We start from the raw sequence: 21,705 nt of genomic DNA, 5'->3' as shown, positions 1-21,705 counted from the left end.
TTAGCTGTATAAAACACCAGCTACTTCTCCAAAATGGCTCAGACATTAAAGCTAATTACACTACAAGTTAATTTGGTTGAATACATGATCCAAAAAAAAAACCTCCAAGAGAAATATTACCATAATAGGAAATAATTATTAGACCATAATGCTATATCAGATGGTTTTACTCAATAGTTATCAAATTAATGTATGGTATTTATACTTCAAGGTGGTTCAAAGAACGGTAGGCTACATGTAAAAAACAAACATGGTACTGATGATACATGATATGTCCAAAAAGCATGTGAACAATGCTGTGTGCGGTTTAGTGTTTCGGCCGTCACATGGAGAAGTTTAAACCCTTAGGCTGGGGCTCTCTCTCGTTCTCACGGCCATTTCCCCTGATATCTCTCTCTCACTGGAGTGTGTGTGTGTGTGTGTGTGGCTTTACTTTTTTTGCTAATTGTCTTGAACCAGCATGTCTACTGTAATGAACAGAACCGTCTCCAACTCATTGAAATTTGTTTGCAAATAATATACATTTAAAGTATCACATTATGACCATGTTGTTTTAACTTAAAATGACTTCCAATACTGTAGATTTAACAAAACTATATTTTCTAAATTGACTAATTGTTAAATTTAGTACAATAACTTCATGACAACATATTTATAGAAAAAACCTAATACTAAACATGTTATTGCATTATCATAAATCACATTTAATTATTTGTATAACTATAGTTTTACTACAAATTCCACAGTTAAACTATGGTTAGTGTAGCAAAACCGTGGTTAATGTGGTTTAATAACCATGGTTTTGTTTTATTTGTAGTAAAATCATCATTATTTTCCATACGGCTTGTGTTTTCTGCTCTAGCGTCCTCTAAACCCATCATAAACCCATGAGTAGAGCTACACTTCTACTGTAACTCTACAATGATGTGTATTAGCACAGTGGATCTCAACCTTTTCGATTCACAAAACATTTGCATTCTGTTCATTAACTCCAAGTTATTATTTATTTAAACAAATTCAATACAGATTTAAGCCTTCAGTGTTCTTTTTGCAAACACACTTTACACAAACGTCACTGCAGGAACTCCAGCACCAGCACTTCCTCCGCTGTGATGAGCGAAACACGAGTCACCGTCCCCGCGAGCACTGGGGGGCAGAACCACACTCTAAAGAGTTATATTTAAAAACACTTTTGTAGAGAATGAAAACAGGAGTGATGCACCAATCATGACGTTTCATGGCTGATATTGTTTTTTTTTTACAAGCAAATTGGGCAAATCCAAAACCGGCTGCCAATAAGAGGCCTTGAACATCCGTAACCATTTGAAATTAGAGGCAACCACTGAATTTAATCACAATCCAAACAAAGATGCTACACGTGCAGCATGAGCAGGTGCTTTATTTAAATTAATGAATAATTTCCAGACTTGGAGCATTTCACACTCGGACTGAATACTGTTTTTGCTCCATCCGAAGCACAGAGCCAGCGGACTCTCCCGGACCGCACACGAGCCCTGGTACCCGATGTGCTCAAGCGTTCAGGCATGAGTGATTCACACACACGACAAGTTTCAGTATTTGCAATTTCCAACTTTAATTTGGTAAAATCATACGATAAACACACATTTTCATTTTTCGTGCAGTGCACAGCCTCTAAACTAGTACGTAAAGCAAATACTCTAACTCTAAGGGCTCGGGTGATGTTCTCCCACACGATCAGGTGACCGAAAGCCTCGCCCATGCCCTCCACGGCTTCCACAGCGAAGGCTCTCGGCCAATCCCGTCAGAGAACACCAGCGCCCAGTATGCAAATGCAACAATAGAGAATAACCACATGTTTCTGTTACTTAAGATTGCCGTGTGCCAGACATTCACTGGGGGTAAAGACAAACAAAAAATAAAAATAAATACCGGAAAAACAAAAACAAACAAACAGAAGAACAACTGGAGAATCTGAACACTTTGCACTGATACACATTTACAAAAATATTTCTGTAACTTTTTCCCAAACCTTGGCATGGTTGTTTAGCATTCAAATCGTGGCTGCCAATTCAGAGTTCGATTGATCGGATTGAAACGTTTAGTCGGCGAGACCATTACAGATGCGAATTTTGGCGGACCGTAAACATTAAAAAGCTCACACTACCCCGAAAAATATAAACTTCACGCATACGGGTGACATTCAACATTCAAGTGCCAGTGTTTTTGTACTGTCTTTTGGTCAAGTTACTTGAAACTATCACTTTTAGGCTTATAAAAATAAATATTTCTCAAAAATGCTTAATAAATTACACAAACTAGCAGCAAAAGTAGAATCTAGTAATCTGTGCAAATAGCTAAATTCCCACTGCTAATCCCCCTGGTCCCAAATCAATCCTGGTTAACTATTGGAGAACCCTTCCCCTTTTGTAAACAAGCTGCGTTTTCACTATCTTCACACACAATATTTGGAAGCTTAAGGACACGCACTCAAGACATTTATATAAAACCCTAGATGTGCAATAAAACGACTTTTGTAAAACTTGAAGGGCGTAACACAGAAGGGCCGAGAGTAGCACCACTGCTATCAAGTCACACAATACTGTCGAAGCATCGGCTTCACGTCACCGTTTTCAAATCCATGTCGAAAGGCACAACACGCTTGAGTAAATCTATTGCACTTCAGTTAAACGCGTCCCACTCGCCCTCGGCGGACGGCGGCACACACCCGCGCGAGCGACCCAGGGCTCATGGGAGTTTGAAAGAACCTGTCTTTGGCCAGGGATGCCACGGAAACCAACCGACCGACCAATGAGAGTCTGGTTTTACACTTAGCCACACCCCTGTCGTGTACGCTGAACTCTGACCCCGGCGCGCGCTAGCCCAGGGGACGCGGAGCCGTGTAAAGCCGAGGATGTCTTTTTTCGGAATTCAACGCAGCTTGAAAAAGAGAGAAAAAAAATCTAAATCAAAAGTGAACAAACGTTACTTGTAAGGAACGTAAAAGCCTGCTGCAGAAATCGATTTGAAAATCTCCTTGACCAAAAAACAAGAACACTAGCATGCGGATTTCTTCAGAGACGAGCCGGGCGTCCGGGGCCAGGCGCTCTGACGGCGTGGTCCTCGAGCAGCCATTGAACTCTTCGCTACGGAAGTCGCCACAAGCCTCCCATTATCAACTCCAAGAATGGGTTTGGAAGGACGTACAAGAGGTTAATCCAATTGCTACATCCTAATATTTTAAAAGAAAACAAGTTAAATAAAGTAATCCAACACCACTAAACGGCTAGTGTGTGTTAGTGAACTAGCAACACCACTAAACGGCTAGTGTGTGTGTGTTAGTGAACTAGCTTAGCTGCCTCAATGGTAGAGTTACACAGCGGAGTGGCGGAGGCAGACACGGTTCATCACAACAATCAAATTTAAGATTATCATATACTGGAATGGCTTGGTTTCTTTTCTCAGAAGACTACTGTCTCTTATAGATACCTCTACAGGATAGAGTGAGCAAGCATTCGATATTTTAACTCCCTTGTGATGCGGTTTTACCACACAAGAGGGAACGAGCCAATCGGGGGGCGGGGGGAGGGGCGGGGCGTAGGGGTCAGGCCCATGTGACATCAGCACTGGTGACCCCATCAGAAATTTCAGTTCAAAACGCGGTTGCGACAGACCATCCCAGAGTTTGCCAAGGTTTGATTACATCCAAGCTTATTTTGTTATACCATCCAAAACAAAAAAGTCATTTGGGGGAGAAAACAAAGAAAGAAAAGAGAAAAGAAAAGAGGGGAAACAACTGTCAGCCAGACATTTAAAAAAAGAAGAAAAACAAACCAAAACACAGCGAGTATAAATTTAAAGGCACAGTACATTAACAAACGAATGATTCTCATTTAGTATAAAGAAATGAGATGTAGTGGAAAACTAGAGTCCGGGAACCGAAAGCAAACTCGGCTCCGCCTTCAGCACGGGTTCGGGACACTGCTTCCTGCTACGGCCAAGCCTTCGCTGTCCTGGCATCCCACAATCCCACGGGGCGAAAGCCTCTCCGGGTGGGGTCAGAGAATCACAGCTGGTAATGTACTGCAAAGTTCTTCAAAGCTACACAGGGTATATAGTCTGGCTATGGTACATCATGTGGTTTCCGTTCAGTGAGTTTGGCATGGTGATCCACTGTAATGGGGAGTGGGGTGGAGGAGGAGGAGGGGGGGGGGGGGGTCTCAGTTACCCCACCAGTCCACCTGAGAGTAGTTCCCTCCATAGCCATCACTGCTGTAGAAGTTCCCGAAGCCACCTGAGGACACACACACACACACGTTCAGATGCACTCGAGCGGTAGGCGTCACACACTCCTCTTTCCGACAGCTAATAGACTCCACTTTAGGCTCTGCTGCTCCAAATGATTAGAATGTGCTACTAAAGTCATTCAAATTGGAGTCATTATTACTTTTAGGGAGTGTTTTATCCACTTTTTAAGTGTGTGTATTGTAATATGTTAGTATGTCTCAGGACATGTAACTCTGCCAGGCTGCTGTTGATGAGAACAGTGACTCGCCTGGGTAAAGAAGCTCAACTAATGCGTCATCGCTTGTCCCAGCAAAAACAGTTGCTTGTCCGGTGTGTTGCAAATACTTATTCTGAAGCAATATTCTCATTGTTTAATCAGCTTTGATATTTAAATCCGCATATTGTAATATCTGCACCTTTAAGGGGCATTTCCCCCTAAATCTTATTAAATATATGCTTCATCTTTCATTTGAAATTCCTAAACTTGATCAATAATTCAAATTTATTAATTTATTTATACAAATTTATTTACTCGCTCCACACGCTGAATCGTTCAGGACTGAAGCCCGGTTGAGTGTAGCTGAGAGATCTGCGATGGTATTTTCACAGCTGAAACGAAGTCAATATCGCGTCTAAAATTCAAGTGACTTAATTTTTCATATGAAATCAATGTGACATTTTCAGTCATGACGGTCAGGAAAACAGCACTCGTGAGGTTGCGGAACTCATGTGTTAAAAACACAAACTGCACATTTTGAATGATCGGCAGTGTGGGGTCAGCCGAGTCGTGTGCGCTCGTGTAGATTCTCCTCGAGAGCCTCAACACAACCTCGCTACCGTCAGGATTACATTCATTATCCACTATCGATCGCAACTCACAATAAATGTAATCAAATCAGAATCACTCTCGTTTTAGTGATTCACTAGTGGTTTTTGTTATTGAGGTTTTAATCGGCTACCCGTCCGGCCGGGAGTAATTCCTTCACTTGCCCCTTCAAAAACATCCGCTAGTCCTGGACAAGCGCTAATGTCGAGCCCTGCTGTCACTCAACCAGAGTGGAAAACACAGTAGTCAACATTTGAAGTGGATCAACAAAATGTTCAAAGTTGGCTTCGATAAGAACAGATATTGTTACAAATGCATGTATAACTGATGCAAGGTTGATCCAGTTGAAGTGTTGACGCGTGTGTACTGCAGTTACCGCCAGGGTTAGGGAGGTCCGGATGAGCCTTACCGCCACCGCCGCCGAAGCCGCGGTTCCCCCCGTGGCCCCCAGTGCTGCGGCCCCCCCGGCTGCCGAAGCCGCCGCTGCTGGTGCTGTTGCTGGTCTGACGGTAGTCTCGGGCTCCAAACCCACCGGAGAACCTGAGGAACACAGAACCAGTTTAACGAGGAGTCCACGAGAAGATCATAACACTCCTGAGCAATGCCTGGCGTGTGTGTGTGTGTGTGAATATATGTGTGAGAGTGAGTAGTGTGTCTGTACGTGTGGGAGAGTGTGTATGTGTGAGTGAGTACGGATGTGTGTGTGTGTGCGTGAGCGAGTATGTACGTATGTGAGTGTGTGTGTGGTGAAGGGAAAGGGCAGGTGTGTGCGGTGTGTGTGTGGTGAGGTGAAGGGCAGGTGTGTGCGGTGTGTGTGTGGTGAGGTGAAGGGCAGGTGTGTGTGCTGACCTCTTGGAGCGCCCGCGGGTGCTGCTCTTGTGCTGGTGTTCGTAGGCCAGGCTCTCCAGCCACGACGGCACCTCCTGCTTCGCCTCCACCAGGATGTCCAGCAGGTCCTTCGTGATGTTGCCGTTCTTATCGTTGAAGAACGACGTAGCGAGACCTGTGGCGAGCACAGCGAGCACGAGTCAGACTGGGACTCACACCGCAGATGAAGCCCACACTACCAGTCTAACGTTCGGGTCGCAAGCCTTGTAATGTTTTTAAAAGCGGCCTCTTCAGCTCACCCAAGCTGCACTCGTTTCATCAAAATAAAAGCAATAGAAAACAGATTTAAATTGTAATTCACTATGTGAATATACAGTAAAGTGTAATTTATTCCTGTGATCAAAGCTGTATTTTCAGCATCATTACTCCAGTCTTCAGTGTCACATGATCCTCCAGAAATCACTCTAATATGAGGATCTGATGCTCAAGAAACATGATTATTTTTTGTATTTGTAATCAAATAAATGCAGCCTTGGTGAGCAGAAGAGCCTTCGTTTAAAGACATTAAAAATCTTACAGATCCAGAACTTCTGACGGGTAGTGTACATGCAGGAGTATCGATGATGATGATGTCATAGTTACCCAGGTTGCCCACACGGCCGGTACGCCCGATGCGATGGACGTACTCCTCGATGTCGCTCGGCAGGTCGAAGTTGATGACGTGCTTCACGTTGGAGATGTCGAGTCCGCGGGCCGCCACCTGTGGACGAGAGTGTGAGACCGGCAGCTCAGAGGTCAGAGGTCACATCTTACACCAGTGGAGTGACTCTCTAGGGTCGTCAATCACTGATGATCTTTACAGCGGAAGTGAATCATAACTTTATTCTAGAGCTGCTGTAAAGCCTAAACACTGTTACTGTAATCTCCTGTTAAAGCATGAGCAATGACATCATATTGCTGAGAAAACCCAAACGCCTGATTGAGTGTTTAGACTTTGAGGATTAAAGAGAGAGAATGGATTCTCTTCATGGCACAGTGGTCGTCCACACACATTTGAAGGCAAACAGCATATAAAAGTGCCCCGATGAGCCCTGTAACACAGGCGGAGCAAGGAAAGCCACGTACGGCGGTGGCCACGAGGATGGGGCATCTCCCGGACCGGAACTGGTGCAGCGCCTCCTCTCGGTCGCGCTGGGAGCGGTCCCCGTGGATGCTGGTGCACGCGTAACCCTCGCGGTACAGGAAGTCCTCCAGAGCGTCCGCTCCCTTTTTGGTCTCAACAAACACCAAAGTCAGAGATTCTTTACCTAGTGGACGAGATGAAGACGATGAGCACCTGAGGAAGCCCTTCAGCAGGAGCAGAAGCTAATGAATGGCAAACAGGAAGTGACAAGCATTTGGATCTCACAGAAGTGGAAGATTAAGACTAGTGCAGTTAAAGCCAATGCTGAACCTCACTGTGCTGTCCTGCTAAACGCAGATAACAGCAGTCATGTGACGTTACAGGGTGTGTTTCCCGGTCAGCGCTGGGACTCGCGGCTGCGTCGCTGAAGGAACCAACCAGCGACTCACGGCCGTTTCCTGAAACTATGGTCGTTCAGCCACGCTGGTTAATGATGTCACCGGTGTTGGGGTGATCATTACTGCTAATGAATCTGTATGAGATCGAGTTAACGCCAGATGTTTTGCTATAAATTAGACACGGCCACTGAGGAATATTTCTAATTTTTATTTTGCTTTATTTCCAGATTCACTCATGACTCGTTCTTGCGCACTAGAGCTCGTTCACACACACACACACTTCAATAACGACGCTTTCAATCTCTCGACAAACCAAAGACGTAAATGACATTAGTATGTATTCTAAATTAAAGACACAGATTGCACTGAATGTCAGATTGCTTGGGATTTATTGAGTCACGTCATGCAAACGAGAAACTGCTTCTAGCTCGAGATCTGTCGCTCACACACACAACACTGCGATGCTGTCGCTCACACACTCCTCTGCGATGCTCACACTCCTCTGCGATGCTCACACACACTCCTCTGCGATGCTCACACACACACGCTGCTGTCGCTCACACACACTCCTCTGCGATGCGGTCGCTCACACACACTCCTCTGCGATGCGGTCGCTCACACACACACACCTCTGCGATGCTCACACACACACGATGCTGTCGCTCACACACACTCTGCGATGCGGTCGCTCACACACACTCCTCTGTGATGCGGTCGCTCACACACACTCCTCTGTGATGCTGTCGCTCACACACACTCTGCGATGCGGTCGCTCACACACACTCCTCTGTGATGCTGTCGCTCACACACACTCTGCGATGCGGTCGCTCACACACACTCCTCTGCGATGCGGTCGCTCACACACACTCCTCTGTGATGCTGTCGCTCACACACACTCCTCTGCGATGCCGTCGCTCACACACACTCCTCTGCGATGCTCACACACACGCTGCTGTCGCTCACACACACTCCTCTGCGATGCTCACACTCCTCTGCGATGCTCACACACACGCTGCTGTCGCTCACACACACTCCTCTGCGATGCGGTCGCTCACACACACACACCTCTGCGATGCTCACACACACACGATGCTGTCGCTCACACACACTCTGCGATGCGGTCGCTCACACACACTCCTCTGTGATGCGGTCGCTCACACACACTCCTCTGTGATGCTGTCGCTCACACACACTCTGCGATGCGGTCGCTCACACACACTCCTCTGTGATGCTGTCGCTCACACACACTCTGCGATGCGGTCGCTCACACACACTCCTCTGCGATGCGGTCGCTCACACACACACACCTCTGCGATGCTCACACACACACGATGCTGTCGCTCACACACACTCTGCGATGCGGTCGCTCACACACACTCCTCTGTGATGCGGTCGCTCACACACACTCCTCTGTGATGCTGTCGCTCACACACACTCTGCGATGCGGTCGCTCACACACACTCTGCGATGCGGTCGCTCACACACACTCCTCTGTGATGCTGTCGCTCACACACACTCTGCGATGCGGTCGCTCACACACACTCTGCGATGCGGTCGCTCACACACACTCCTCTGCGATGCGGTCGCTCACACACACACACCTCTGCGATGCTCACACACACTCTGCGATGCGGTCGCTCACACACACTCCTCTGTGATGCGGTCGCTCACACACACTCCTCTGTGATGCTGTCGCTCACACACACTCTGCGATGCGGTCGCTCACACACACTCTGCGATGCGGTCGCTCACACACACTCCTCTGTGATGCTGTCGCTCACACACACTCTGCGATGCGGTCGCTCACACACACTCCTCTGCGATGCGGTCGCTCACACACTCCTCTGTGATGCTGTCGCTCACACACACTCTGCGATGCGGTCGCTCACACACACTCCTCTGCGATGCGGTCGCTCACACACTCCTCTGCGATGCGGTCGCTCACACACACTCCTCTGCGATGCGGTCGCTCACACACTCCTCTGCGATGCTGTCGCTCACACACACTCCTCTGCGATGCTGTCGCTCACACACTCCTCTGCGATGCGGTCGCTCACACACACTCCTCTGCGATGCGGTCGCTCACACACACTCCTCTGCGATGCGGTCGCTCACACACTCCTCTGCGATGCTGTCGCTCACACACTCCTCTGCGATGCTGTCGCTCACACACACTCCTCTGCGATGCGGTCGCTCACACACACTCCTCTGCGATGCTGTCGCTCACACACACTCTGCGATGCGGTCGCTCACACACTCCTCTGCGATGCGGTCGCTCACACACTCCTCTGCGATGCGGTCGCTCACACACTCCTCTGCGATGCGGTCGCTCACACACACTCCTCTGCGATGCGGTCGCTCACACACACTCCTCTGCGATGCGGTCGCTCACACACTCCTCTGCGATGCGGTCGCTCACACACTCCTCTGCGATGCGGTCGCTCACACACACTCTGCGATGCGGTCGCTCACACACACTCCTCTGCGATGCGGTCGCTCACACACTCCTCTGCGATGCGGTCGCTCACACACTCCTCTGCGATGCTCACACACACGCTGCTGTCGCTCACACACACTCCTCTGCGATGCGGTCGCTCACACACACTCTGCGATGCGGTCGCTCACACACACTCCTCTGCGATGCGGTCGCTCACACACACTCCTCTGTGATGCGGTCGCTCACACACACTCCTCTGCGATGCGGTCGCTCACACACACTCTGCGATGCGGTCGCTCACACACACTCCTCTGCGATGCGGTCGCTCACACACACTCTGCGATGCGGTCGCTCACACACACTCCTCTGCGATGCGGTCGCTCACACACACTCCTCTGCGATGCGGTCGCTCACACACACTCTGCGATGCTCACACACTCCTCTGCGATGCGGTCGCTCACACACACTCCTCTGCGATGCGGTCGCTCACACACACTCCTCTGCGATGCGGTCGCTCACACACACTCCTCTGCGATGCTCACACACTCCTCTGCGATGCGGTCGCTCACACACACTCCTCTGCGATGCTGTCGCTCACACACACTCCTCTGCGATGCGGTCGCTCACACACACTCCTCTGCGATGCTCACACACTCCTCTGCGATGCGGTCGCTCACACACACTCCTCTGCGATGCGGTCGCTCACACACACTCTGCGATGCGGTCGCTCACACACACTCCTCTGCGATGCTGTTTGCGAATGTTTGCTGTAACTACGACTCGCTGAACTGCTGATAACGACGGAGCTTGTGACCATAGTTGGCTCACGATTAGGGGTCGACCGATTATCGGCGCCAATATCAAGCATTTTTATGGTTATCGGTATCGGCCATTTTCAAAACAGATTTGCCGATAAAATAATTTTATTTTGAAATGCGCTATATTTGGCTCTGACGCAGCCACCTTTGTCGGAACTCACCGCTCTGTAGACTAGACTAATGTCCCCGAACATCTGATTTGTTGGGAGTCACGAGTCCGGCCAATCAGCACGGAGAGCTGAGGCACTGAAAGTGTTGCACTCTCACACCGAGACTGGCTGACTAGAGCTGCTTCACTGATCATCAGTTGTCTCTCAAAGTTAAGGCAGCAGCAGACTTCACTGAAGAAGCAATAGATTACTACACTGAAGTTGCAAAATACCTCAATATAATAGAGCCCTGTGATTTCCGCGATGCAGAACAGACGGAGTCCCGGAATCCAGTCATGAAAACGGAATTTACAGTATAAAGCGGAATATCACGGAATTTGTCAACTTTTTGATGAATTAATAAAAAGCAGGTCATTACAAATCAAACCGCAAAAGGACTATTTAAATATGAATCCTGCGTGTCTCTAACGTTAAATGAATGGCGCAGAGACGCGTGATTTCAGTTACCACACACACACACACACACACACACTGGAGCACGCGTGACGCTTGCGCTGTTTTCAGCCTCAGCCGCATCATTATATGAGGACATGATTGCATAAACATCATCTCCAGAGACGCTCAGTCACTTCATGAGCTTTTTAATGCTTCAACTGAGAAAAGTTAGACATATCATAAACACAAAAACTCAAAGATCTCCACGGCAACCCGTCAAAATAAAAGTTCGGTTTTTCACAAGGCCCTAAAAATTTAATTTTTGTTAAACTGTAAATAAATTGAATAAGTTTGATTTTAATTCATTAGAAATGCTTTTTGATTACTAAAATTTTATTTAAAAATTAAAATAGAGTCTTTAAGTTTTACAAAATGTTTACAGAATGCTGCTGGGTGCTCCCTGCACTTTATACAAGTTATTATTATTAATAACAGTTCTCAGATTCAAAGATATGTTTAAAATCATTTAAAGAAAGTATTTGTCAAAACCCTTTGTTATTCTTAATTTTGACATTAATTTACAGTTTTACACCAGACATAGCTATAATATATATATATATATATATATATATATATATATATATCGGTTCAAAATATCGGTTATCGGTCTATTTGACCTGTAATAATCGGTATCAGCCCTGAAAATCACATATCGGTCGACCCCTAGTCACGATGCTTTGGGAAACACACCCCAGTTCAGCACGGCACACACACTTCATGCACAGATCCAGCTGAAGGAACCAACCACTGGAAAGGAGCATGGGGGGGGGGGGGGGGGGTCAAATAAAGGATCCTAACACCATACGAGAACTACATCTCATTTGACATGGCAAAAGGGGTTGGAAAACAAACAATGTTCAAGCAAAATAAAGAGGTGACATGAGACTTGCATTTGTTCCACTTCCCGTGGAGAGATAAACGTCTCTACTCACCAGGTTTTTCTACGTTCTCCCCCGTATTGTCCTGAACCTCACTCGGAATAACTAAATAGAATCAGACCTTATGATGAGCTTCAACAAATATCAGTTTCATTCTAGGTATGGCATACATGGGTTCAGATGAAGCTCTACTGCACTATGGGAGGACCGTACAGAGACTGAACATCTAAAGCACTGAAAACTCTTCATATTCAGCAGTATTACCCAGCCTGCACTGGCACTGCTGGACGAGCAGGGCGATGACATCACTGCAGATCTGAACTCATTCTATAACTGATGTACTTCACACTGTTATTGAACCAAACATACACTGATCTGACTTACAATTACTGTTGATTTTTTAGAGCTGAACTCGGTTTGAATCATTGAATTGTTATTTTCCTGTTTCATCACCGTAAAAAATCTGCATTATATGAAGTGCTAAATAACTATAGGTGACTGGATCTGTGGCCTGATCTCCCTGAACTTCACAATACTGGTGTTTAGAGCAGTGTTTCCCAACCCTGCTCCTTGAGGCACACCAACAGTGCACATTTTGGATGTCTCCCTTTTCTGACCCATATATTTCTGGTCTTGGAGTGTCTACTAACGAGCTGATGAGTTGATTCAGGTGTGATCGATTAGGAAGAGTTGGAAAATGTGTAGTGTTGGTGTGCCTCCAGGAACAGGGTTGGGAAACACTGGTTTAGAGGGCCATTTCATATTACACTGAAACCCAAGAGCCCTCAGCAGAGATTACTTTACTGAGACCTCCTCAATATGAGGCGTGTGGAGCAGAGCCGTCATGGCCACCTGAGCGGACCACACGCCCGGAGCCGCCCGAGCTCTGGACATCAGGGCAGAGACACGTACCTGTGGCGTTCAGCAAGTCAAGGAGGAAGGACCTCTTGTCGTTTTCCTCCACCCACACCACCTTCTGTGTGATGTTCTCCGAGGTGGACCCGACCCGGCCCACCGCCAGGAAGATGTACTCCTCCAGGAAGTCACGAGCCAAGATCTGAGGAACATTAGAACACCATAACGAACCGTCCAAGAAACCCGAGTCTCAGTGTCCACACTGTCCATCCTACACCGTACGCCAGATTAAAATAAGTGTCACAAAGTATAGTGTTGAATAGTGTGGCCGGAACGTCTACTATTCCCGGTGGATTATCGAAGTGTGGATATTACCCACAACCCATTGTGCTTTGGAGGAGAAACTACAAACACAAGTAAAAAAAAAAAAAAAAAAAAAAAAAAAAACACACTACAAAACATGGCGGATATGCGCGACCGACGGTGAGAGGTTTAGATAAAGGTTTGAGCGACTCAGTTTATACTGATAATAAAATATTAATGTTATTCGTATGATATTTTTATAAGTTTTAAATGCCTCGGGTCTGCAGATCAACGTGCTTCTGTATTTCTCTGATACAGTAGGAAATAAGAGGATTTTAACAGATGATTGACAGGTCAGTTTGCGTGACAGGGCAACCATTAAACACGCAACTGTATGACGTGACACATTTACATTTATGCATTTGGCAGACGCTTTTATCCAAAGCGACTTACAATGCATTTCAAGCTACACATTTACATTCTTATCAGTTCTAGCTTTCCCTGGGAATCGAACCCATGACCGTGACGTTGCAAGCGCCGGCGCTCTACTGTTTGAGCTGCAGGAAAGCTATAGCAGGACATCCCGAGACTCACCTGGATCTCCTTGGGGAAGGTGGCGCTGAACATCATGGTCTGTCGGAGGCCTTTGGGAGGCATGGTGTCCTGCTCCACGATACGCCGGATCTGTGGCTCGAAGCCCATGTCCAGCATGCGGTCCGCTTCGTCCAGAACTAGGTAACTAGAGACAGAAACAGCTCACGGTCAAGCCACAGACAGATGTGACCCGATGAGGGGATACGTGACCCGGACCACAGACCCAGTCTCGGGTCGCGCGGTACATCTGTGGCCATAGCAACAACACTGTACGGGTCAAAGTTATAGATTTTTCTTTTATGCCAAAAATCATTAGGATATTAAGTAAAGATCATGTTCCAATAAGATATTGTAAATTTTCTACTGTAAATATATAAAACATTTATTTCTGTGAGTGAATGCAGCAAATCATGGACATTAATGACCAACTTTACAGGGGATTTTCTCAATGTTTAGATTTTTTTGCACCGTCAGATTCCAGATGTTCAAATAGTTGCATCTCGGCCAAATATTAATGTCCTAACCTAACAAACCATACATCAATGGAAAGCTTATTTATTCAGCTTTCAGTCGATGTATATATCTTAATTAAAAAGAAAATGGCCCCATGGGCAGATGCTTGACGTACTTGCAGTAGTCCATGCCGATCTTGCCCCGCTCCATCATGTCCACGAGCCGGCCCGGCGTGGCCACGAGCAGATGACAGCCTCGCTCCAGGTCCCGGATCTGCTGGCCGATGTCAGCGCCGCCGTACACCACACAGGGCCGCACCAGAGACCGGTACGCAAACTGGAGGAGACGCCAGGGTTAGACCGCTCAACTGACCCTAGTCTAATGACATCAGGCTAGGGAATCATTTTAACGATTCCAATTCTCAATTCCAATAAGGTATAAAAAAAAAAGATACCATTCACATTTAGTCATATTGCAAAACATTTAATTGTATATTAATATCATGAACACAAATCATCAGCTAAAGAACACTTACAGGAGCGTTTGCCTGTGGTTTAAAAACACTAGAGAAACAACTAGCCGAACTAATGTAAATATCAAGCATTATTAAAGTAAACACTCAGTAATTAAACAAATATAAATTAGCAAATCACAACAAATAGACAACTGAAGAAATATAAGATTGAAACAAACAGTGTTTTAAGATTTAGGTGTTTGGGGCAGAAACTAATCGAATGTAAAATAACACTGCACTTTATTAATAAAATATACATTACAAATAGAGTTACAGAAGTTTTTCAGTGAAGAACGAGTGTGTGTTCTCCGTCTTCTGTTGTGTGATTTAGGGCTGGTCTGAATACCATTTTTTGAGCCTCGGTAGTAATGAACATCGAATATTCGAAGCTTCGGAATCTCTCTATGTCTGTCTGTCCGCTTGCATTTTGGTCATTTCGAGAACCGTTCATCCAAACGACTTCACAAGGAGTGCAGTGTCGTATTTGGTGCAATATAGATAGACAGGCGAGACACGTTCAGAATTAATAACCTTATTAAACTACAGAACAGCGCAAGCGGGAAGCGGCGCGCCTCACGCGAGCAGAGCTTTTGCTCCGAGAACGGACACTGCATTAGTGATATAAAACACACACAGGTCTGTTAACTTAAATATTAGACTACCTTATTAAAAATATTCCTTAAGTTAACAGACCTGTGTGTTTTATATCACTAGTGCGAGCAGAGTCCGTTCTCGGAGCATATAAGCCCTGCTCGCGTGAGGCGCGCCGCTTCTTTAAATCTACCCTACTTTGTCAGTAATTTGTTAGTGAGAAAAATATTAGACTACCTTATTAAAAATATTGTCTTATAATATTTTTCTCACTGACAAAGTAGGGTAGATTTAAACAAATAAAAACAAAATTTAAATAAAGAAAAAACGAAAAATAAATAAACGAACTAAATAAAGAACACGGTAGCAATAACAATAACATCACAAATTTAAATTTATATTTCACAGTAGATTAATTTAGATTGATAATAACGGGTAAAAAGGATAATACATTGTGTTTCTATTATTCTATTTTCCACAATGTCAAAGCAACGCAGCTTAACCCAAAACACAAGCTCAGGCACTTCTGTCCACACACACTCCGCTGTTCTGCTCTAGCCAGAGAACACTCCCGTTGCAGGAACACTTTTAGTAGTCCAAGAAAAAGCAAATATATTTATGAAGTAGTTATATGTTAAGTATTATATTTCACCAGATTTTATAGTGTAAAACATATTCAAGCGAGAATGAGAACAGTTTCGAGGGGGTTGCCAGGTGTGCAAAACCCCCCCCCTGAATATTCAAATGTTACATTTTCAAATCGAATACCAACCCACCGAACGAATATTCGGGTCCAGCCCTAGTGCGATTAGTGTTATTAAAGACACAGCAAGAGTATTAGTGCTGTCACTGTGTGTGCATTTTATTACTTTAAACACACCATAAAGGAATCGATAAGAGGAACCAAATTAATTTTATAACAAGTATCCGATTCGCCACTCTCGTGGTGGTTTACCTTCCTGGCCTCGTCGTAGATCTGGAGCGCCAGCTCTCGTGTCGGGGCTAACACCAGGGAGATGGGATACTGCTTACGCCGGCCATACTTCCCGTTTTCCTGAGGACAAGAACACACCCAGTTCAGACCTGTTAACACCAAGACATTTCTTGACCCGTTCCCGGACAGACGAGTCGGTACCTGTGCGCTGTTCTTGGCCGCCTGCAGCGCTTCTCCCGGGCCCTCGGTGTAGATCTGGCTCAGAACCGGCAACAGGAACGCCGCGGTCTTACCAGAACCTACAGGCACAAACACGTGTCAATCGAGTGCGGTGTACCACACACACACACACACACACACACACAAGCTGACGTCTGACCTGTCTGTGCGCACGCCATCAGATCTCTCTTGGACTTGATGATGGGAATGGCGTACTTCTGGACCGGAGTGGGTCGTGTGTAGCGGCTCAGGGCGATGTTACCCATAATGATCTCGCCCATCTCCAAATCTTGGAACTATCACCAAAAAACAGAGAGATGTTAAATTAAAACCAAACCATTAATTCCCAATTGAACGGTGCAGGAGATCTTCAGGCCACTCACGCTCTCGATGTGCTGTGGGCAGTTCTGGCCTGTGGCTTCGACAGGAATGTCATCATATTTCTCAAAGTTAATCCCGGTGTTGCTGGCAGCGAACAGCTCACTGCGAGAAACCGGAAACAAGCGTCAGGCAAAGCACCGCTTGGGTTTAAACCCAATGCAACGTCCAGTTCATATCAATGGATGCATGTGCAAGACTAGCACATATGAGCACCATAACTACCTCATTCCGTCGCTCTTTGATGAATTATTAAAAATTCTATTAGCCATTAGAAAACAAAGAGGGAAAATGAAATTGCTTAATGGAGGAAAAAACTACGTGACACACAGGAAACAGGATTTGTGTTTGAGGGTTAGGGAAGTGGAAGACGTCACATCAACACTCACTGTTCCTGGCGCTCGTTGGGAGGCAGCGGCTTGGACCAGTCCTCTTCATCCCGGGAGTCTTCTCCCCAGCGGCTGTTGCCACCGCCCCCGAAGCCGCCGCGCTCGTACCTGCCGGACACACACACGCTTCAGGCCTGTACACACTCCGATTTCACACTGAGACGGTGCTTTTATTAATGTAAACGCTCTCCAAAGTGGGTAAAGAGCTGCTGTGGTGTGGACTGCCAAACAGAGGTCTTTACAAACGATGATGTAAGTTTAGTCATGTGACGCATCTACTGTACCAATAGATATTCATGTTTATAGCGGTACTGTGCGGTTCACTTCCACACCGTTGCTGAAATATGTTCTTCATATCAATGACAGAATTCACTCACGTTAGCTGTCCTGCGGGAGAACATTAGCAGTGGCGTTTCAGACCAAACACACACTGGCGAGCGAGTGGCCTGACCATCGGTGAACGCAGAGATATTCTGATAAATGAAATGATCCTGCCAGAAGAATTGCGCGACAACACTTTATTTCCCCGTCTGCATCATCTCAGCGCTTCTGTGAGGGCTTACACACGCGCAGTCAAGGGGAGTTTAGCGTTTGAGAGTTTCTCATCCGCACTGAAACGTCCTAGTAGTGTGGATGGAGAGCGTTTATAAACAAAAACGCCGTTTTCAAATGTATCCGGATAAATGTAGCCTGAGCTAAAGCTAGGAGCGACAGACTCCTGTAACATGCTGAAGAGGAGTGAAGAGGTCTTACCGGCCCCTGGAAGAAGAGCCGCGGTCGTTGAAGAAAGAGGACTTGCCCCGGTCAGAGCGCCCACCGAAGCTGTTGTACGCCGCGTCTTTAGGGGCGTTCCACCCACCGCCATCTGTCATGACCACACACACACACACACACATCAGAACACGGCAGGTAACGCAAGTCATCAACTCACATTCATTTATAAAGCGCTTTACAACACCGTTTCAAAGCAGCTTCACAGAGATAACAGGAAAATAATGCAACAGTCCAGCTTAAAGGTGTCATGTGACCCTTACGGAGAGACTGAACCTGGACACTTCTGAATGTTAGTGGAGACGTTTATGTAGCTGTGGAGTTACACTGATCATCTCATCATGATGTTTAACTCTTACACAAGTGTCCAGTTCCCCGCCAGAGCGGTTTCAGGCTTTGCTGGATCTTCTGCCATGCGTGAGAACTGGTCTCTGGTGGCGCTCGCCGAACCGAATGGAAACGTGCAGATTAAGGGCCGGGAATATTATGATAAGATCCTCTTCATACGGCAGAAGGGGAGGAAATCTGAAGGGCTTATTTTAGACAGAAAGGCTCAGCAGAACACGGTTACTGGGTTTCAGGTTTTCTGTGTCGGTAGAAGCGCCGGATTACAGCACTTCCACAGGGAAGGACAGATTACCATGATATGTCCCTTTAAGTTAGTTTAGCGATGGTTCATTTTTGTTGTAAAAAAGTTCTTAGTTTATATATACAGCGGCTCTGGAGAAACAGTGATGTCATCGTCCAGCTCAGCTCTCATATAATGCTGTCAATGCAGGAGATCAATATTGCTGAATATTAAACTAAGCAAGACAAAAGCCAAAGGCGACAGAGGAACCGAAACTCCATCAGGGACAGAATGGAGGAAACCAGACTGAGTCTCAGCTCTGGCCGACGAACAACAGTGTGTGATTATGATTGAGGTCAGAGGTCATAAGACATGCCTGCGCTCTGCAGAGTCTGGATGGGGTTGAAGGATCCGCCGGGTTTGCCCCTGAACCCTCCTCTTCCCCCGCGGTCGGTGCGCATCGGCCCGCGCCCGAACCCGTTCCCTCCGTTCATACGGGGCCCGTCGTGGAAGCCGTTCACGAAGCCGTTGCTGCGGCCGTTATCCCATCCTCCGGGGGAATCTGAGAGAGAGGAGAGCACGGGTTATTGCACACCGGACACACGTCTTCAGCCGCTGCAGCCGGAGCGAGAGAGGAGCATTCTGGGACGCAGAGGCGCACGCAAGCAGTTAGTACAGCAGGAGCAGTGCGCTCCACTCCGCCGCCCTCACACTGTGCAAATGCAGAAATCAAAGCAAAGCAAATATGTCCGAGTCTGCGTGATCTTGGAGACAAACGACAAAATAACCTGTTAGTTACGATTCCAAGTGTGTGCCGAGAACTACGTGTGGACTCATGCATCTCTGAGCACTTCTCCCCTCAGCTGAGGCTGTCAGAAGAGACACTTACAGCTAGCGGGCGCCACTGGGACGCCACTGTCTACCAGAGGAACTCGCGCCTGCTAAGAGAAGAGACGTGCGGTCAGGAGGACACGGGCCAGGGGGACTAAAGGTCAAAGGGCGGAGAGACACGGCCAGTGCGTTTCAGACAAGCTCTGGTGGAGTTTCAGAAGCAGGTCTGAGCTTCACATGCCAGCACAGCGATCCCTCGTGTGATTGGACAGAGGGTGAGGCACAGCCGCCCGGAAGCGCCCGTGGAAAACCACGGTTGTGTTTTCAGATGTGAACATGAAGACGAGGGCAGCTGTAGGGCACTAGATGCACGTCACACACGGATAACCCTACACACACGCTGAGCCACAAGTGGGATTTAAATGTTAGACAATTACAAGTTTTTCACGGCATTGGAGTTTTGCGAGGGCTAAAGATCGTTCACACAGAATAGCTATAGTAGTCAACACTGTAAGTGGATCAAAAAAGTGCATCAAAGTTGTCCTGAGGCAAGAACGGGCACTGCTCCAAACTCATGTTTAACTTTGATGAAAGGTTTTGATCCACAGATGTTGACGCCCGTCCACACAATAACATGTGTGGCTTGTTAAAGGATTCTGATTGGCAGTCAATGTTTATATCATTCATCAACTGGAAAAAAGCGAAAAAACACTATAGTCTCTGTGCCGATATGGTTATGCACTGCTATTCTTTTACATTTACAAAGATTTTTAAAACAATATCTTTCTCATTATAGATGTGAACTACTAGATGTAACGGGGCACTTCAACATCAGCAGCGCAGAGGAGGTGTACGTACCGTTTTTGGGACCTTCTTTGTTCCTTAAATGAGGTGGAATGTAACGCCCTGGTGAAGGACAGACTTTGTTAGCATGGCAAACACACACATTACTTCATCTAGAGTTAATCACTTCCTGGGCTTGAACGGCATGATTAAACAAGATGTCAGAGCTGATCTGAAACGGGTCTAAGATGCAGATACTCACTTCCAGGGATTCCTTCAGCGTTGTTCAAGTCTAGCACAGCGAGCTGAAAGAGAAACGAGATGAAACCATAAACACCTGAACCGGGTCATCGAGAAAAGCGAATAACGTCACTTCCGGCAGAGGGCGCGCGAGAGCTCGGGCTCATTCAGCACAAAAGATCACGGAGGACAAACAACAAATTTATCATTTAACGTCATCAAAAACACTAATTTACTCGAACCCTTCCTGTAGAGTAAGTTGTAAATTGGTTTAGACAACTGCATGTCAAGCACAAAGCTGATTAACAGAAATTAATACCGCCACATCCAAATTAAAAAACCGAAACCCGAGCCGAAAGACAGAATAAAAGCCGAGTGTCGCTGAGGTAAATTACGCCACTAACGTTCACAACACACCTTTAACACGCGTCATGCCTTAATTCAACACGAACTAAACAGATTATTTATTATTAATGACTTGTCAAATTATATTAATAACCTTAGAAGATTCTGAATGTTTCAGTCGAGATATTCATGTCTGTTTGCGTTCATCTAACGTACAGAATATTAAAGTATATTACGACATGAAATGACAGCGAATATAAACCTTGATAGCAAATGCAGTGAAACGGGGAACTGGTCAGACAAAGGCCCAGAAGAAGCTAAACAACAGGCCCGAGCGTCTCTCAAATCCGCCAGATTAAAGTTTCTCCTCGCGGGATTTAATGTGTCCGAACGACATCATAATCTACACACACATCCATATTTGAAACACGCAATCCTCCCGAAACCCTCTAATGGAGCATCACATGAACACTGCGATGAAACGCAGCGGCGCGTGACGAATAAACGCTCCGCGTTCCGACGCGCCGCATCTCCGCCATCATCCGCGCATCGACAGCAGCGCCTCCATCTTAAACACGCAGCGCGGCTTCAGCGTCACCTCAACCCGCCCGAAACTGCCCGAACCCCCGCGATGGACCCCGGCTCACCTGCTGGTCTAGACCGTGTACATTCTCGACGGCCACATGACTCATAACTAACGAGTGGTGAAGGTTGATCTCGCGCAAAAACAGGGTTCTTTGTTTGCCGGTATGTTGCTC

The 21,705-nt window shown here is 46.6% G+C and overlaps 1 protein-coding gene across 3 annotated transcripts in view; it reads right to left on the bottom strand.

Moving 5' to 3' along the window:
• Nucleotides 1–1,799: 1,799 nt before the first annotated feature.
• ddx3xb (DEAD-box helicase 3 X-linked b) overlaps nucleotides 1,800–21,705 on the bottom strand; it is a 20,131-nt gene continuing 225 nt past the window's right edge. Inside the window, exons 1-19 of one of the 3 annotated variants that reach the window (XM_056243536.1) lie at nucleotides 21,595–21,705; nucleotides 20,625–20,667; nucleotides 20,438–20,485; nucleotides 19,125–19,310; nucleotides 18,163–18,274; nucleotides 17,410–17,517; nucleotides 17,026–17,125; nucleotides 16,803–16,938; nucleotides 16,625–16,722; nucleotides 16,445–16,543; nucleotides 14,560–14,720; nucleotides 13,932–14,076; nucleotides 13,092–13,236; nucleotides 12,234–12,284; nucleotides 7,046–7,227; nucleotides 6,563–6,680; nucleotides 5,942–6,095; nucleotides 5,502–5,632; nucleotides 1,800–4,273 (exon numbers count right to left, since the gene is read on the bottom strand). The exon at nucleotides 21,595–21,705 is cut by the window's right edge and continues 225 nt beyond it. In XM_056243536.1, the coding sequence (XP_056099511.1) occupies nucleotides 4,200–4,273; nucleotides 5,502–5,632; nucleotides 5,942–6,095; nucleotides 6,563–6,680; nucleotides 7,046–7,227; nucleotides 12,234–12,284; nucleotides 13,092–13,236; nucleotides 13,932–14,076; nucleotides 14,560–14,720; nucleotides 16,445–16,543; nucleotides 16,625–16,722; nucleotides 16,803–16,938; nucleotides 17,026–17,125; nucleotides 17,410–17,517; nucleotides 18,163–18,274; nucleotides 19,125–19,310; nucleotides 20,438–20,485; nucleotides 20,625–20,667; nucleotides 21,595–21,639 (2,136 nt within the window). In that variant the 5' untranslated portion in view covers nucleotides 21,640–21,705 and the 3' untranslated portion in view covers nucleotides 1,800–4,199. The remainder of the gene's footprint in view (nucleotides 4,274–5,501; nucleotides 5,633–5,941; nucleotides 6,096–6,562; nucleotides 6,681–7,045; nucleotides 7,228–12,233; nucleotides 12,285–13,091; nucleotides 13,237–13,931; nucleotides 14,077–14,559; nucleotides 14,721–16,444; nucleotides 16,544–16,624; nucleotides 16,723–16,802; nucleotides 16,939–17,025; nucleotides 17,126–17,409; nucleotides 17,518–18,162; nucleotides 18,275–19,124; nucleotides 19,311–20,437; nucleotides 20,486–20,624; nucleotides 20,668–21,594) is intronic. The other 2 variants (XM_056243537.1, XM_056243539.1) reach the window with 2 other exon arrangements.

Source organism: Rhinichthys klamathensis, unplaced genomic scaffold (assembly GCF_029890125.1).
Source record: "Rhinichthys klamathensis goyatoka isolate OS25496 unplaced genomic scaffold, OSU_Roscu_1.1 h1tg000802l_1, whole genome shotgun sequence".
NCBI classification, from domain to species: domain Eukaryota; kingdom Metazoa; phylum Chordata; class Actinopteri; order Cypriniformes; family Leuciscidae; genus Rhinichthys; species Rhinichthys klamathensis.
The sequence above is the reverse complement of the archived record's forward strand: the minus strand, read 5'-3'. Positions and strand labels throughout refer to the sequence as shown.